General features: G+C 43.8%; 1 protein-coding gene across 1 annotated transcript in view; it reads left to right on the top strand.

Annotated features, from left to right (window-relative positions):
• Nucleotides 1–16,631, top strand: part of LOC126088436 (neural-cadherin-like) — a 71,825-nt gene extending 55,194 nt beyond the window's left edge. Inside the window, exons 2-3 of the mRNA XM_049906579.1 lie at nt 12,792–13,098; nt 16,490–16,631. Coding sequence (XP_049762536.1) covers nt 12,792–13,098; nt 16,490–16,631 — 449 coding nt within the window. The remainder of the gene's footprint in view (nt 1–12,791; nt 13,099–16,489) is intronic.
• Nucleotides 16,632–16,863: the final 232 nt, after the last annotated feature.

Below are 16,863 nucleotides of genomic sequence, written 5' to 3'. Positions count from 1 at the left end.
TGGTAAAAACCATCTGCGTTCAACAAAAATGTGAACGAATATTCCCTGAATGGGTTTCCAAGTTCTACAATAGATCAAAGGATGACCTATGCCATATCACATCTATAATCTAGGTTTAAATTAAGTTTCACAAAAGAGAAAACTATCAAAATGGTCTACAGTGACCCTCAATTATCTTTAATTACTTATCTAATTTGCCGTAAATTACAGTGGCTGATGTGGCTTCTCAATAATTATATAACAGAAAAATCATCGCGGTTCAGATTTTTACTTCAAGTGGCAAATGTGAACACCATGAGCTTTAATTGACGATCGACACTAGTATTACGCAAAAAGGGGGTGTAACAGATGAGACTTCTGCAGTTCTGAGTGAAGCTTTATGCGCTGTTACGCATCATTGCGTGCGTTCATTACCTTGTCGGTGTTCGTCAGGGGCGGCGGGCAGCACAGCTCCACTCACCTCGCCGTCTCGGCAGCAACTCTCTCCTAACTTCTCCTTACTACAATTTACCGAAGTTGGTTTAAAAAAAACTATCTGGCTGTGTTTTCATCTGACCAATCAGGGTCTCAATGTTAACCTTAAGCTCTGCCTACAAAAATTCTATCTATCCAATGAGAAACGTTATACTTTTCGTGGTGGGGCAATGTTTTTAATGTTTGCAACGTAACAGAGACGCGAAAAAGTCTCACGCTAAAACTTGCAGCTGGTGTGGTCCTTTTAGTGTTATCGTAAGATCTATATTGTTCTTCTGGAGGGCTCTAGCTTTTAACATGTGCTGGGGGGGGGGGGGTGATCCTATTGGTTAGCTGGCGACGTGGGTGCCCGTCCCTTATCGTGGGGCCTTCTAGCTTAACACAGTTCTGCTCTCGGCTTCTGTTCTCGTTTCTCCCCTCGGAAATGCGTCTGTCTCACGGTGGGAAGGCATGACATGCATTTAGGCATTCTTGTGTTAGTCTGTGGTATTCCATTTGCTCACTCGTTACTCGTATTACTTTGGTTAATTTAATGTCACGATTTATTCGGAGATATGTGACATACTACTGGATTTGCTTATCATGTCAGGGTTTTCATGGAAGGTGTTGGATTTGCCTGACACCTTACATATCACCACCCTTCGAACTTAATTTTTGCACTGAAGTAAGGCAATGATTGAATCGTTGTCTAAGCCAGTCAAAAATTATTCCGTTATCTAAATGTTGTTGCCTACTGTTTTCCATCTGAAGCAGTATCAGAAGCTCAGTTTTGAAAACACTATTTTGAGTACTAGAAGCAGTCCATGGCAGTTTTGATCTTCTGTTTGTTTCTTTTACTGTTCATGCAGGCACTGTCTCCAACTTTTGTAAATGTAAAAATGCCTCATGTGGCTGTATGACTTCATTATTAATTTAAAGGACTTTCTTTTCGATGAGTTTATTTGCTCCAAATTCCGCAACAAGCGATATTCAGACATTTTGACGCTGTTGGGAAACTATCATCTACCCTAGAAACGAAGCACTCAGGAGAGTCTTGTCCTTGGGGCCTTTTATCCTGCAAACTATTCTCTCTTCTACATGATGTCCTATTGTTTCAGCTTCGTGAAACAAGCCAAACATTGGGAAAGCAATACCTAAATACCGTGCGCCAAGCTTAAAAAATGGTTCAAATGGTTAAAATGTGTCTGAGCACTATGGGACTTAACTTCTGAGGTCATCAGTCCCACAGAACGTAGAACTACTTAAACCTAACTAACCTAAGGACATCACACACATCCATGCCTGAGGCAGGATTCGAACCTGCGACCGTAGCGGTCACTCGGTTCCAGACTGAAGCGCCTAGAACCGTTCGGCCACTCCGGCCAGCCAGCTTCCAAAAAAAGGAAAATCTTTTTGTTTCCGATTCCCTTCGAGAATGCGGTAAATCTTCCAATTCGTATTAGATTACAGCAGCGATAACGACGACTCAGAAATGAATGTCGCATATCACTAACGAGATGTGTAAGTAGAAAAGAATTTGTAGTGAAAATAATTCTCGATTCGAGATCACCAGAACCGCGCTAATCAGTCGATAATCAGGCCAGTCATTTTCAGCCCGAGGAAGGAACGTCAGATCACGAAAAGAACTACATCGCTTTGTGCAGGTTCTCTCTGCACTACAAAGCTATACCTCTTTACTTGAAATTACTGACTGACTCTCGGCGATGCACCTTTAATCCCTGTTTCCACTAATTTTTTCCTTCATGAAAAGCAGAAGTTCGGTACTCCAGGCGAACGAGTAATTACGAAATAGACAACTCTCTGGAATAAGATTCGTTTGTAAAGACATAAATCGCAATGCCTCGGTGAAATGCGTTCCTTTCAGAAGTTATTCACAGAATGTAATCAGAGATCTTTCACTTTCTTTCTCTCAGAGGAATACTCAAATTGGAAGTTAAAGGCTGGAAAAATGAATCATTTGGTACATAAAAAAATGGCTCAGATATAATGATAAGTTTTTATTTGAAAAAGGAAAAAAAAATATTGCCAACTTTTTTTCACACTAGCGATATTCGTAGTCGTCGAGGTTGTAACATTTAATTATTTCATGTTTATATTCGACAAGTTTCTGTCATTCCATCCCTACCTGCGCCGAAACACCTATTTAAAAACACAGCACAATTCTATCAGTATCACAAGAACACACGCACAAATATATCGGGAGAAGGAGAATGATTACGACGAATTAAATGACCTGCTGCGTATATATCAGTAAATTAGACGAATCATTTCTCATGGAACAGCTTATCAGTAGGAAAAAATCTATGTTGAAACTGGCTTAGGCCAACAATAACTGATTCGTAAATACACACCATCGCAGCGACTCCTCCCGTTCCATTTTAGATTCCATCAAGTCTCTCGTTATTCCTGCGTGTTCGTCTCCCCCCCTCCCCCTTTCTCTCTCTCTCTCTGTTTGTGCGTGTGTGTGTGTGTGTGTGTGTGTGTGTGTGTGTGTGAGCGCATGCTAGTGCTTATATCTGTGTCGCTGCCGGGCGAAGGCGAAATTGTGATTCTGATGAAAATTGAATGCACTGGTAATTACACATTTGATAGAAATTGGCAATCCTCTGGAACTGATCACACATTGGTGTAAATGAATTGCCAGGAATTGGTGGATACATTTTCACTGCAATAAAATCAAACATGTTGCGTTATTGTTTCAGATTAAAAGTTCACTTTTCGTTTTTCCAGCGGTACTCAGTTGCAGGTTCCCAAATGACATCGGAGTCGCCCGCACTACAAATGCTATTAACTGCCCGAGAGTCGTTAATTAGTCCGCCGGTCGCAGCTGTTTTAAGCATCTGTTTAAACTTTTGCGGCTTTCATTGTCAGCAGTCGCACTGTCAATGTGCCACTCGCGGAATGACAAGTCATACACTAATCACTTTTAGGGGAGGCGTACCTAAACGTTGAAATGTTGTCATTGCTTTTTTTGGTAGAGCTGAACTACGAATAAAGCCTGCTCGTCGGATTAGTATAATGAAGGACCTTTGAGAACAACGTGTGTGTGTGTGTGTGTGTGTGTGTGTGTGTGTGTGTGTGCGAAATTCTAAAAACTTGACTAAACTTCCACAGAGGTATTTCAGATGATTCGCCAAGTATGAGTCGTACGCAGTGCATTGAGTGGTTTAAATGTTTCTACAGGGTAGAATGTCGGTCTATGACGAGTCAAAAAAAAAGTAGCGCTTAGCACTAAGGGACTGAGGTCATATCAGTCACCTAGAATTAGAACTACTTAAACCTAACTAACCTAAGGACATCACACACATCCATGCCCGAGGCAGGATTCGAACCTGCGACCGTAGCAGCCACTTGGTTCCGGACTGAAGCGCCTAGAACCGCTCGGCCACAGCGGCCGGTGACGACTCCAAGTCTGGACCTCCTTCCACATCAACAGATGAGGGCCATGTGAATAGCGTTCGTGCTGTGATTCGCGGAAATCGCCCTTAACTGTTCAGGAAGTTGCTGAGGAGCATCAGTGTAGCCTATCGGCTAGGTCATCGGTTCCATCGAATTAGGGAAGGATGGGAAAGCAAGTCGGCAGTTTTCCTTCAAAGGACCCATCCCGGCATTTGCCCGAAGCGATTTAGGGAAATCACGAAAAAACCTAAATCAGGGTGGCTGGAAGCGGGTTTGGACCATCGTCCACCTCAATATCAGTCCAGTATGAGCCGGAAATACTGCGCTAAAGCTATAAACATCCACGGTAGATACGACAATGCTCGATCACATCTGTTTCATATAATCATACAGTGATCGTTTATAAGAATATGCGAAGCAATCAAAACCATGACATAAGGATTTAATTTTGGGCAACGAATTATATTTTCTAATGGAGTTTATTAACTTCTGATGAATATGAAACCAGATTACAGACTGCCTCTTTTTCAGACCATGGCACAGTAAAGGAGGTAGGGAGTGCCCCAGACGTGCGAATGCATTCATAAGACGAATGTAAATGTCTGTGTGACATTGTGTTAAGTTAGCCGTGATATCAGTAGTTCAGATGTTGTCTAATTCACATCAAGATGCGTTCCGAAGAGCCATGGCTCTCTACAAGAGCGGAGTGTCTTTTCGCGGCACGAAGGGGTTCCATTGACGTCAGCTGTCGGTGGTCATTCTTTTAGCCATCCTTTATCGCCAAACGATATAATTTTATTAATAGTTCGAAGTACACCATAGCGTTTCTTAAAATGGGTGACGAGTTCTATAACAGCTAAAAATGACCAACAAGCTTGTGATAGTTATTAAAATAATACAGCTGAATATAAGTCGTACTATCTTCCATCAATTTGGTGAATTTATGCCATATTAAGACGCCTCACGTTAAACTGCGGGATCTCCACAAGGTTTCAGCTATCTAATTTTTGACTTTGTGAAGTATGTAACGTATGTTCGGAAGGTAGACCCCGTTGGCGCCTCGTACAGAATTAGCAGCTTGAACAGCTAGTGCTACATTATCTGTATATCTGGAAAACGGTAAACTGCAGGAACCTAGATTAAACGAATGTCTGGAAGGTTTATAAATAAAGAAAACGCCACTTTTTTTTTAATGAAGAGTGAACCATGATTCATCTTTAAAACGATATAAATGAGAGACAATATGCGATGCTCTGTTACAATTAAGACTTTTATGACAACTATTTAACCTGTCGTATCGTATTTTCATTTACGATCTCGAGATTTCATTTCAAAGAGGAAAAATGTCTCGAAGAAGGTGGGGCAACGACGTCTTGAGCCCAACGTCTCGTCGATGTCGAGACCATTCGAGACGGAAGGATGATGATTGCAGGGAGGGACCGGGTCGTCTGCACTCCACCATCCACCTACAACGATATGTGGAAAATACCGACAACCTGTATCTGGATGGCCGGATGGCGGTTTGAACTCTTCTCCTCGCGAATACGAGTCCAATAAAACGTATCACTGGGCACTGTAATCGAAAAGGACAGCTATCCATCATTAAAAGGAATTTCTGTGCTCAGTTGCTGAATTTGTGAAACAAAAGTAGGTCTGTCGCAGATAATGGAACCAGTGAACTAATTTCACGCAGACTTCATACCATTATTCGTATTAAATGTAAACTGACCTTCCAATATATCTCTGCATGATTGGCTTAGATGTTTAGGGGTTTTTTTGTTTTATGTACCTAATAGAAGAAGCTACACGGGGCGACCTAGCTTTTTTTTTGTCGTTGTTCTCAAAGGAGGCGAATATTACGTTTGGTCACATCACGTCACCATTACTGTCACCTCTTGTCGGTCCTGTCTGTTCACTTAATGGGCAAAATTGTTATGTAGAAACAGAGAGAGAGAGAGACGTTATAGGAGAGCCACAGAGCTTAAGCTGGTAAGCCATCTGACTTCATAGTGAACAGTAGTCGACTGTGACCAGTACGAGAAACTACCAGGCCGAGTCTCTGTGATGCTCATGTAACTATCACATATTTCCCACGAGATTAAATGCCATTTCTGGAATAGTTCTGGCGACAAGACTCCAATTTACAAAAAGAATCTTTCGTTGCTCCTTATTTTCCAATACATCTTTGGATGCCCATAAAAACGTTAATACACTTACCTAAAAGACGCTTGTATGAGATGTACGCAGACAGGAAAATGAAATATCGAATAATTTCATCATTCACTATTGGTTTCAGAGCATGATGAATCAGACCTAGAAACAAATTGAAACTACATAGAAGAAAACACTTCGTTTTCCATTCATGTCTTCATCAAAGTCTAAATGCACTTCTGCATGCAACAAATCTGCTAAAGAATGATATCGTCACAGAACTGAACATCCAATATATATGTAAATTAGATAGTATTAAGACCTTGTTTGGAATTGTATAGAACCGGGAACCTAAAAAGGACGGAGGGGCTTCGTCCCCGCCGTAGCCCTCAGTGGTTCACAACCCCACAACAGGCTACAGCAGTCCACATACCCCACCGCCGCCTCACACCGACCCTAGGGTTATTGTGTGGTCCAGCCCCCCCTCCCCCCCCCCCCCACCACCTCACCGGGGAACGTCTCACACCAGACGAGTGTAGCCCCAATGTCTGCGTGGTAGAGTAATTATGGTGTACGTGGAGATAGTGTTTGCGCAGCAATCGCCGACATAGTGCAACTGGGGCGGAATAAGGGGAACCAGCCCGCTTTCGCCGAGGCCGAGGGAAAACCGCCTTAAAAACCATCCACGGACTGGCCGGCACACCGGACCTCGACACTAATCCGCCGGGCGGATTCGTGCAGGGGTCGGCACGCCTTCCCGCCCGGAAAGCAGTGCATAAGACCGCACGGCTAACCGGGATGGCATTAAGAACTTGGTTAAACTCAGTTCATGTTTGATAGTGAAGCCAACTAGTAATGAAAGGCAATAGATATGAACGCTTATACTGGCTTAGTTTTCGTTGTTGGAGATTTTACTGTCACGGTTCGTTAAGCATGAATGATCAATACTGAAACTAAAATGTTCTAGCTTGTTAGGCCGCCTCAAGTTCTTTCTATACGGTCGCCGTTTCGACCCATCTGCTTGTATCCTCTTAAGGATGTTGTGGAGTTCACGGTTAGCTGAATCTTCAATGACAACAGCCACGAAAGTCTGCAGATTTACATAATGATCAATATTATTGTTGCTTGAACTATAGTTTGACATACTCTCCGAAAGAAGCAACCAGAGCAAGAGCTGTGGGCCTTTCGGATTCGATGAGTGTACGGCTTCATGAACAGCTCACTTCCGGCCGGTGTGGCCTTGCGGTTCTAGGCGCTTCTACATCTACATCTACATCCATACTCCGCAAGCCACCTGACGGTGTGTGGCGGAGGAACGCCGCTTCAGTCTACGGTCGCAGGTTCGAATCCTGCCTCGGGCATGGATGTGTGTGATGTCCTTAGGTTGATTAGATTTAAGTAGTTCTAAGTTCTATGGGACTGATGACCACGGATGTTAAGTCCCATAGTGCTCAGAGCCGTTTGAACCATTTGAACAGCTCACTGCAGTAATGTGCACGACCACAGAATTGCCACGAAAGAAGTGGTGCCCTATAATGACGCTTGAACTCAGTAAGATCACGTGAGTGTTTTTTCTGCATTTTGTTCTCGCATTCGATTTTGTGAACAAAAACTTGGAAAACCAGGCATAGGTTACATAAATTATTGGTGAAGTTTCCACTTGTCTAGTGTCCGCGACGCTAGCTATCCAGTATCACAACCAATGAAACCGTACTCGCTAAACTTACTCATTCCCATGAAAAGCTCTGGTGCAAGGAAACACACAACAATGGCAGACATAATTCCAAATCTCCAACATCTGAGAGAACTTGCGTGTGAAAAAGAGGTAGGTAGGGACACAACACTTGCCTTCGAAACCTAGCCTTCGTTGTCAAATGATTTTTTTAGTCAAGTGTCTCATTGATGTGGGCATCAATGAAACCGTTCCGGAGATGTTGAAGATTAATTTCGTTAAACGTGATTTAAGCCAATATGCGCCTGGTGTGTGCTACATTGTGGTATTTGTGTCCCAGTCTTCTGTGGCACGGACAAAAGAAAGGTTACGTTCGCGTTGTCATTTTCGTCACACTCTTTCGTCGCATTGAATCAAATCTGGAATGCACCAACAATCGCTTGAATTGCCCAGGAGCAGGTAACACATTATTTGGAATGAGTGTTAACTGTCTTCCTGTAAGATTTTAATTTGCATTAAATATTATCTGTGTTCGTTTTACAGCAGTCGTTACCTATTAAGATTGATATAAACTGATGGATAACAACGTAATTTCGTTTAAATACAGTAGTTTACACGTAAAAGTTCACATTGGTTACGGGGAGCGTAAAACTATGTGGAACTGCGACTCCAGTTCCGTTGCTAAGCAGTGGTCTAACTTCGATTATTATTTCCTAGAACATGAATCAGCGGTGGAAAAGAAAAATGGAAAGTTAGTATGTTTCACGTTAGTCTCTGGTGCAGCAGAAATCATCACCTACACAGATTATTGATTAAAAATTAGCAGTCGGAGGAACAAAAAATGTTAAAATTCCATTGCTGTGGGGAAGTGTAGTTGAGCCCGCTAACGTCCCACGCTTATGCATAAGCTTTGACTGTTGCATTAAATAGTTGTGAGTTCAGTCCCTTCATTTAGCTAAGCGAAACAGAACAGTTCTCTGTGGAAAAAATCTCTGCTGCCTCTAGAGGACTCGCTAGTCAGAGCTCTGCGTAAATATTTTGAAGAAGATTTTTCGTGATTGTAGTGAATAAGTGAACAACAGTCGCTGAATGTCAAGTAAAGGATATGAACAGGTAGTTCCTACGTGGCCCACAGTACGTTACATCTATTTTTATTGTCTGTAAATCACATATTAGCGTTTAATTTGGAGTACATAATATGTTTCCTAGTTACAGGGTCATGATTAAGGTCGCGCGGTGGCCAAAGGACTGACTAACTACGGGCCAGTATTCAGCAATATGTGTTCACAGTATCGTTTCACTAATGTAACCACAAACAAATGTTATAGCTTCGATTTTGAAGAATTAGCTGACAAACATCTCCATCATTATTGTAGACACTAAACCCCGCAGCTGACTCTTATTACACAGCGAAGAAAAACACTATTTATGAGTAGAGGAAAGTGCTCAAAACCGGACGACCATTTTATTTTTGATTTCAAAAAAGTAGGAAACCGTAAAACATTATGTTCCAAAAGCACATAATATTTACTTTATAATGTTAGGCACCATTTACAGTCTACTCTTAGAAATATAATGGAAAATTATTACAAAAAAATTATTTTCAAAATAAAAAAATAAATAAAAATACTATTTGAAACGCCATATCTACGTGCAGTAATCGCTCCTAGATATCTGATGATGGATAAATTCCGAGCGTCTTATGAGCAATAAAAGTCATTCTTTGCTGATGTTTTGCTTTTACCATTGCGACTCTTTACTGATTATTATAATAATGATAGCCTACCTCCTATACAACTTAACGTTAAATTTATGTTACTGAAATTAGAAACATTCTCGAAAATCTTGGAATCCCTTGGACTGACATCTTGCCGGTATCAATGTAGACAACAGGCAAAAATGATAGAGATTCTCGATTCCCCGAATCGATGAACTGTCGATATACATAATTAAGTTTGTACTTTTTTTTCAGTGAAGTTGCGGCTGGCGATCATATCTTGTACTTTCTTTTCAGTGAAGTTGAGGTCATATCTATATAGAAATTGCCTCTTCTTTTGACACAATGTATGCAGCTGAACTGACGTGAATTTAATTGATGTCAGATCACCTATATAAAGTAGTTTAAACAGGACTGAAAGCAAAAGTGAAATTTGCCGCGGACATAGTTTATTCTTTACACAGTTGACACATACTGAAGTAGTTAGTTCGTTGTGTTAACCTTTGTTCAACATTTCTAGAAGCAGAATTTATCTCCTGCTTTAATTTATTACTATGTTAACCTTTTCATTCCCATGGAACATACGGCACGGGTCAAAATTTGTCTTACGATCTTCATAGAATACAAATCCTGTATCATATTTGTATTCCTCAGTCGAGTCGGATTCTATTTTATTGACCACACAGTTTATAAATTTACCTAGCCACATTTAAAACATCGTTGAAACCTGGTATCTAGAGAACTGGGATCCATTCATTCTGTAAAACATTGAAACTATTGATTTCTACTGTTTGCAGCATTGGTTGTGATACATTGGTCGTCGACCTCTGATTTTCCCCCTAGGTTTCTATTTCAGTGGTCCAATCCAGTGTGTCTAGGGTTTAATTTTCATTTCTTTCTTTCTATTTTCTTCATCTTCTTGGAGTGACACCGTTAGTTTCCTAGCCCTCTACGATATTTATTATTTTGTTTGGGCTGATACAGCGGTTGGTCCCAGTTCCTTAGTTGCCCTGATTGGTGGAATTATCGGCGATGCCTCTTTCCTTTCTGGCATGGGAGTGTGTTCTTTGTTTTTCGGCTTGATTCGGCGTGATTTGTCTTTAGTTTTGAGAACCCCAGCTTCAGCTGCTGGAAGAGCTATTCTCTTATTCTCACAGGGTGTTGCAACACGATCTTCACATTAATTACTGGCGTTTTCCATGTCATTTCTGCCATCCAGTATGGAATGTGGTAGCAGAACTGCATAGTTGTTAGTGTTTAATAAATTTACTTGCTCCCGGTAGTATGTTAATTATTAAAAATGTGTAATTGAACTGATGAGAGCAGAAATATATTATAAGGAAGATGAGACGTTTCTGTGAAAGAAAATGAGGTCTTCGTGATCAGTCATTATTGGGGTGATGCCAGACCATGTATCGGTAGTAAAGGTTTGAATCGCTACTGATTACGTGCATAAAAATGGGTGCAACAAATAGTAGTCGGGCTTCGTAAACACGAAAAGATAATGAAGGCAGGATCTATGATTGATCATTCAAATTTGCATATAGGCTTCTAGAATGACGGCTGATCAGTTGCATCAGATTATCAGGACTTCTGCGCTGCCTCGTCTCATTACCGCTCAAACAGAGAAAAACGGGTCATGACTAGGTAGATAGTATTGTGTGTATTGTGTATTAAACCGGAGACCTAGAACCGATGGAGGGCTTCGTGGTTCACAACCCCTCAACAGCCCACAGCAGTCCACCCACCCCACCGCTGCCTCACACTGAACCAAGGTCATTGTGCAGTTCGGCCCTTAGTAGACCCCCCTTGGGAACGTCTCATACCAGACGAATGTTGCCCCAGATGTTTGCGTGGTAGAGCAATTATGGTGCACGCATACGTGGAGACAGTGTTTACACAGCAATCGCCGACGTACTGTAACTGCGGCAGAATAAGGGGAACCAGTCTGCGTTCGCCGACATAGATAGAAAAGCGCCTTAAAAACCATCCACAGGCTGGCCGGCACGCCGGACCGCGACACTACTACTCCGGGCGGATTCGTGCCGGGGACCGGCACGCCTTCCCGCTCGGGAAGCAGTGCGTTAGACCGCCCCGCTAGCCAGGCGGGCTGGGTAGATAGTATACTGACTTTTTCTAAAAAAGAACCGAAACAAAAGACAAAAAAATGACAAAATACCGCACCTCCTCTCAAAGAATCCGTCTACACTGGAGACACTACAAAGAAAAGTTTCCGAAACAAGATCCCTTCCTAAAAAGGGTAGAATCATTTGCTTCACAGACTGCTTTTACATAAGGTTTTTTGCCTCTTTCCATCTGTGAAGCGGTCCTTTGTCTAATTAATTTATAAAAAGGGGTATCACAACTGTTTTCCATTACCTGTAGTCAATATGTCCTGACTCAGCTTTTCATTGAAATGAAATGAAATGAAATGATCGTATGGCATTGTTGGCCGGGAGCACGTAGTGGTGTCCCCTTGTTATAGCTTTTCATTTATAACTAGGGGACACCACTACGCTGGAATCGCAGATTTACTTCCAACTTTATACACATTTAGTTGCCCATTAAAACAACATAACGTGCAGGAAGTAAGGTGCACTAGTCTGACAACTCCGAGAAAATCGTAAGAGATGTTTTATGCATTTATTATGTAACGGATGTATCTGTGGTAGGTGGCTGATGTCAGAATTCATGGTGGTCAAGCAGATGACATTTAGCTGTGACACAGCTCGGACGCGCCGCACGTGTGTTCGTTTACTGAAAATGGCTCTGAGCACTATGGGACTTAACATCTATGGTCATCAGTCCCCTAGAACTTAGAACTACTTAAACCTAACTAACCTAAGGACAGCACACAACACCCAGCCATCACGAGGCAGAGAAAATCCCTGACCCCGCCGGGAATCGAACCCGGGAACCCGGGCGTGGGAAGCGAGAACGCTACCGCACGACCACGAGATGCGGGCAGGTGTTCGTTTACTGCTGCGCGGGGTACTGTGTCCGTTATTGTGATTTAGAGCTCTCACTAGATATGGCGTTCTCTTACCGCCAGGCGACGGTGAAACTGACGTTCGACGAGTCCTATGTGGCACGGTCCTAAGCTACATGGAAGAGAATGGAATACCTTTGAAACCTATCACGTTCTCAATGGCGTCCGACAGGTACGCACAGAACTCCGCAAACACGTGCCGTCGTACGTGTTCATCGGAGGTTGCCGAGCCATCATTATTTATGACGGCTGTGGACAGGAGGGCCACGTCCGATCCAAGTGCCTCCAGCGCCGCCTTGTCCAGATGCCAGTTGCGGAACCAGTGCAGACAGTTGTGCCAACCGCATTACCGCTTACGTGAGTGGAAGCGCTGCGGCCGGTGTGCACAGATGCCGCGCCCACGCTGCAGTCGCACGTGACCGCGAGCTCAACCGCCGACGACGCCGCGACTGAGGTGCCACACGACGAGACGCCCTTGAAAGACACAACGCCCGCAACCACCACCACCACCTCGGCCGCAGACCCCAGCCCATTGACGAGAGTGGACTCACGGGCGCGGAAACAACGGTACCCGAAGCGTCATAAGAAACGCCGCCTCTCGACAGAAGACGACCAACAGGGCGGAGACAGGGAGCTCACTGCCGACGCCGTCTCTGACGCGTCGTTGCTAATGGAATCTACCAGTACCACGCCATGGCGGGTATCCGACACCACGGACAGGATGGTGGCCTCGCCCAGCCCAGACGGTCCCATTGTAATGTTGTAACTTTAATTTGGTATGCTGAAATCGGTGCTAATTGAAAATGAAAGTGGGTTAAAAGCCGTGATCTGTCTGGGGACGTTAACCGTGGATTACTGGGCAACTGTTTCATCAGATATTTGGTCTAGGTTTACCAAGCAGACTAACATTAATGATAATCTTTTAATAGTCATACAAAACCGGTAATATATATATATATATATATATATATATATATATATATATATATATATAGAAAGAAATCAGTTTATATTTGGAAATTTATTTTAAGATTGTTCATTGAAATTTCAGCATATTACACGTGAGTTATAACTGAGCTGGTGCCTTATTTACGATTGAAAAAATGTGAGATTATAATCTTACGGAACACATAAAATATGGAGCCAAGATTGGGAGACTGCATACAACACTGCATTCATAAAATAACATACGAAGAACATTGAAACATAAGCAAGAAGAAATTAACCACAACCAACAGATTCAGTTTTTACCCAAAGAAATTACGTTCATACCACAATCCTGTCCGTCTTGTAATTACCACACACTGGTATACTAAATTCATATTAACTCTTTGTGAAATCTTCGCAAAAAGAATAGCTGAGGGCTACTTTGATGATTACACCACATGCTTCACGTGGTCAAATTGGTTTACACAAAGCGTACAACTCCACAATAATTTTGATAATTAAAATAAATTAGATCGAAAAGCAATTGACAAAAGAAAAACCTTGAACTGGTTACTAACGTCTTACTATTAACATGATGGGTCAAACAGTTATATAAGCACGTGGTAGTGGTCTCGCAAAGTACACCCCACGTGGGCTGAACATAAAGAAAAGTTGCTATATTGAAAATATAGTCAAGACGAGACGTTATAATCACACAAGCATTCGCATTTAAGATTGATCTTAGTTAGAGTTACTGATCAACACGTAGTTCCACTTTACTCACAAAGTAGTAACAAAGCAACTACCGGAAAATAATCTGAACTTCACAAGAGAATTATATTGCGCTGCAATTTAAGATAACATCGGATATTTTAGACCTAAACCCGAAATAAAGGTGATTAAATTTTCAGTTAGGCTGAACTTAAGAAATCCATTGTCCTACGGACTTAACAGACACGCGCTTAGCCGGAGATCTTACCACTTCAGACGCTCGCCACGGCCACACTGCAACTGCCCTACTGCCGAGCGTGCTTCCTGAGGGTGGCTCACAAAGACCAACGGAAGTGGCCAGAGGGGCAGCTTCCTATACCAACATGACAACGGACGGACAGGACCATACTAAGGATAGAAACCTCTTTGCTTTTAGGAAGCGTAGCTACCTGTTCCGACGTTGGTCCTACTGTTCTCTAGCAGACAGCCTTGTCTGCTACCCTCAAGCATGCAACTAGAAATACATATGCTCATTCATCCTCTCACACAAAAGGGAAGGGGGATGACAGTATCTTATCATATACAGTATATAAAAGAAAGCGGATGTAGGTTCCGTATGAGACTGTGTGACATGAATTACATATAAGAATTACATATAAACTGTGCTTTAAAGTGTAGTAGTGTGACAGATCGTTCTTGTTTATGTGTAAAAGTAACACGTTCCACTGCTCAGTCTCCTCCCAGATAGTCAAAAACGCCACAGTACATTTAGAAGAGGAATTTATTCCATAAATGGCAACAGATTTAAGAAATTAAACATGAAAGGAATCCAACAGAGACCTTTCACCATGACTGGAGCCCCTCAGGACAAAGACCAGGTGGTGGAGCACAACGCCCATGACGACGCGCCATCACCGACTACATCACCGCTCGGTGACTGGGCTGCTGAAATGGAGCCAGAAAACGCACCAGACACCCTTGACACTCCTTTGCCACACAGGATCCGTGCCCCGCTTGGGGAGAGCCTAACACCCGCAGAAGGGCTGCGTTAAACATACCTGCCACAAGGATGGGTAGCCCCGAGAGGCCACCATTTGGATCTACATACTCCACATTAAGATGTTCCAATCCTATCGTGTCGGTTCAGTCAACCTAAGCGGCATACACTCGTGCATGTTCCATGATATGCTCTGGGCGGCGGATCTGGATATCATCCTCCTTCAAGAAGTGCATCCAGAGCTGCAGTTGAACATTTATGGATACACAGCCTACAGCATCACATCAAGCGACGGTGCAGGTGGAACCACCATCGGCCGGCCGAAGTGGCCGAGCGGTTCTAGGCGCTTCAGTCTGGAACCTGCCTTGGGCATGGTTGTGTGTGATGTCCTTAGGTTAGTTAGGTTTGAGTAGTTCTAAATTCTAGGGGACTGATGACCTCAGAAGTTAAGTCCCATAGTGCTCAGAGCCATTTGAACCATTTGAACCATCATCTTATTTCGCGACTGCGTAGAGGCCTCGGAGGTCACGTATCTGCCATCTGTACGAGGCGTTGCCATCATGGTGGGAGCAGTCGGTATTGTCAAAGTATGCATGCCCTCCTGGACATCTCGCTGTGGTGAAAGGGTCACCCTTTATTCCGACGAAATTGCTCCACTTCTGAAAGGGAATACAGCACACTACGTCACAGGCGGCGATTTTAATAGCGTCTTGGATCCAGCGGACCAGACACCGCGCTACTCCACATGCCCGGCACCACGGGTTCTCGTGCAAGATCTGGCGCTACAAGACACGTGGCGTCTCCTTCACTGAGACCACTGCGCTATACATACTTCACCAACCACTCTGCCAGTCGCCTCGATCGGATATACATCACCTGAGGTCGCCGAGCCGCGACAAGGGACGCGGAGCTATGGCCGACAGCCTTCACCGACCATTTGGCATACATCTGCTCGGTCACACTGCCCCGACAACTCAAACACCGCAGCCGTGGTCCATGGACGCTTAACGTTTCCTACCTGTACGAGGACGCATGTCGGCGTGAGATCGCTGCTATGTGGGACCGCTGCTTCCGGAGTTTACATGCACATCCTTCCACCTTACATTGGTGGCCTCACCGTGCCAAGCCACCCGTCCGACTGACACACGTGGGATATGACCATGACAGAGCGTGCTGGTGTCGGGCAACGTCGGAATTTTATTAGAAGCGGTGAGGGAACTAATGACACAGCCGCCATCACGAAAACGGCAGGCATCAGTTTATCGTCTCAAAGCTCACCTGCTCCATCTCATTGTGGAAAAGCTTGACACAGCCCGAGTCTGGGCGAGGGCGCAGAATACCATCCCCACCGAAATGGCAGCCATATCTCACGTCATCAGAGAGAGACGCCACCGCCAGCGCCACCTTATAACACCAGTAGAGACAGCAGCTGGTGGACGCGTGGACTCGCAGGACGTTTTATGCTGAAAACCCACAGACTGTTCGCGAGTACGAAGGCATACTGTGCAATTTGCCTGACATCAGAGTAGTGGACCAGGACGACGCCCTGCTGGCCCCCACAACCACTGACGACAACAGCGGCCGGTCGCTGTGACCGAGCGGTTCTAGGCGCTTCAGTCCGGAACCGCGCTGCTGCTACGGTCGCAAGTTCGAATCCTGCCTCGGGCATGACTGTGTGTGATGGCCTTAGGTTAGTTAGGTTTAAGTAGTTCTAAGTTCTAGGGGACTGATGACCTCAGATGTTAACTCCCATAGTGCTCAGAGCCATTTGAACCATTTAAAGCCCTGAACAACTCACCAGGCGCAGACGGCTTACAGAGCCAATT

This window comes from Schistocerca cancellata, chromosome 6 (genome assembly GCF_023864275.1).
Source record: "Schistocerca cancellata isolate TAMUIC-IGC-003103 chromosome 6, iqSchCanc2.1, whole genome shotgun sequence".
NCBI classification, from domain to species: domain Eukaryota; kingdom Metazoa; phylum Arthropoda; class Insecta; order Orthoptera; family Acrididae; genus Schistocerca; species Schistocerca cancellata.
The sequence above is the reverse complement of the archived record's forward strand: the minus strand, read 5'-3'. Positions and strand labels throughout refer to the sequence as shown.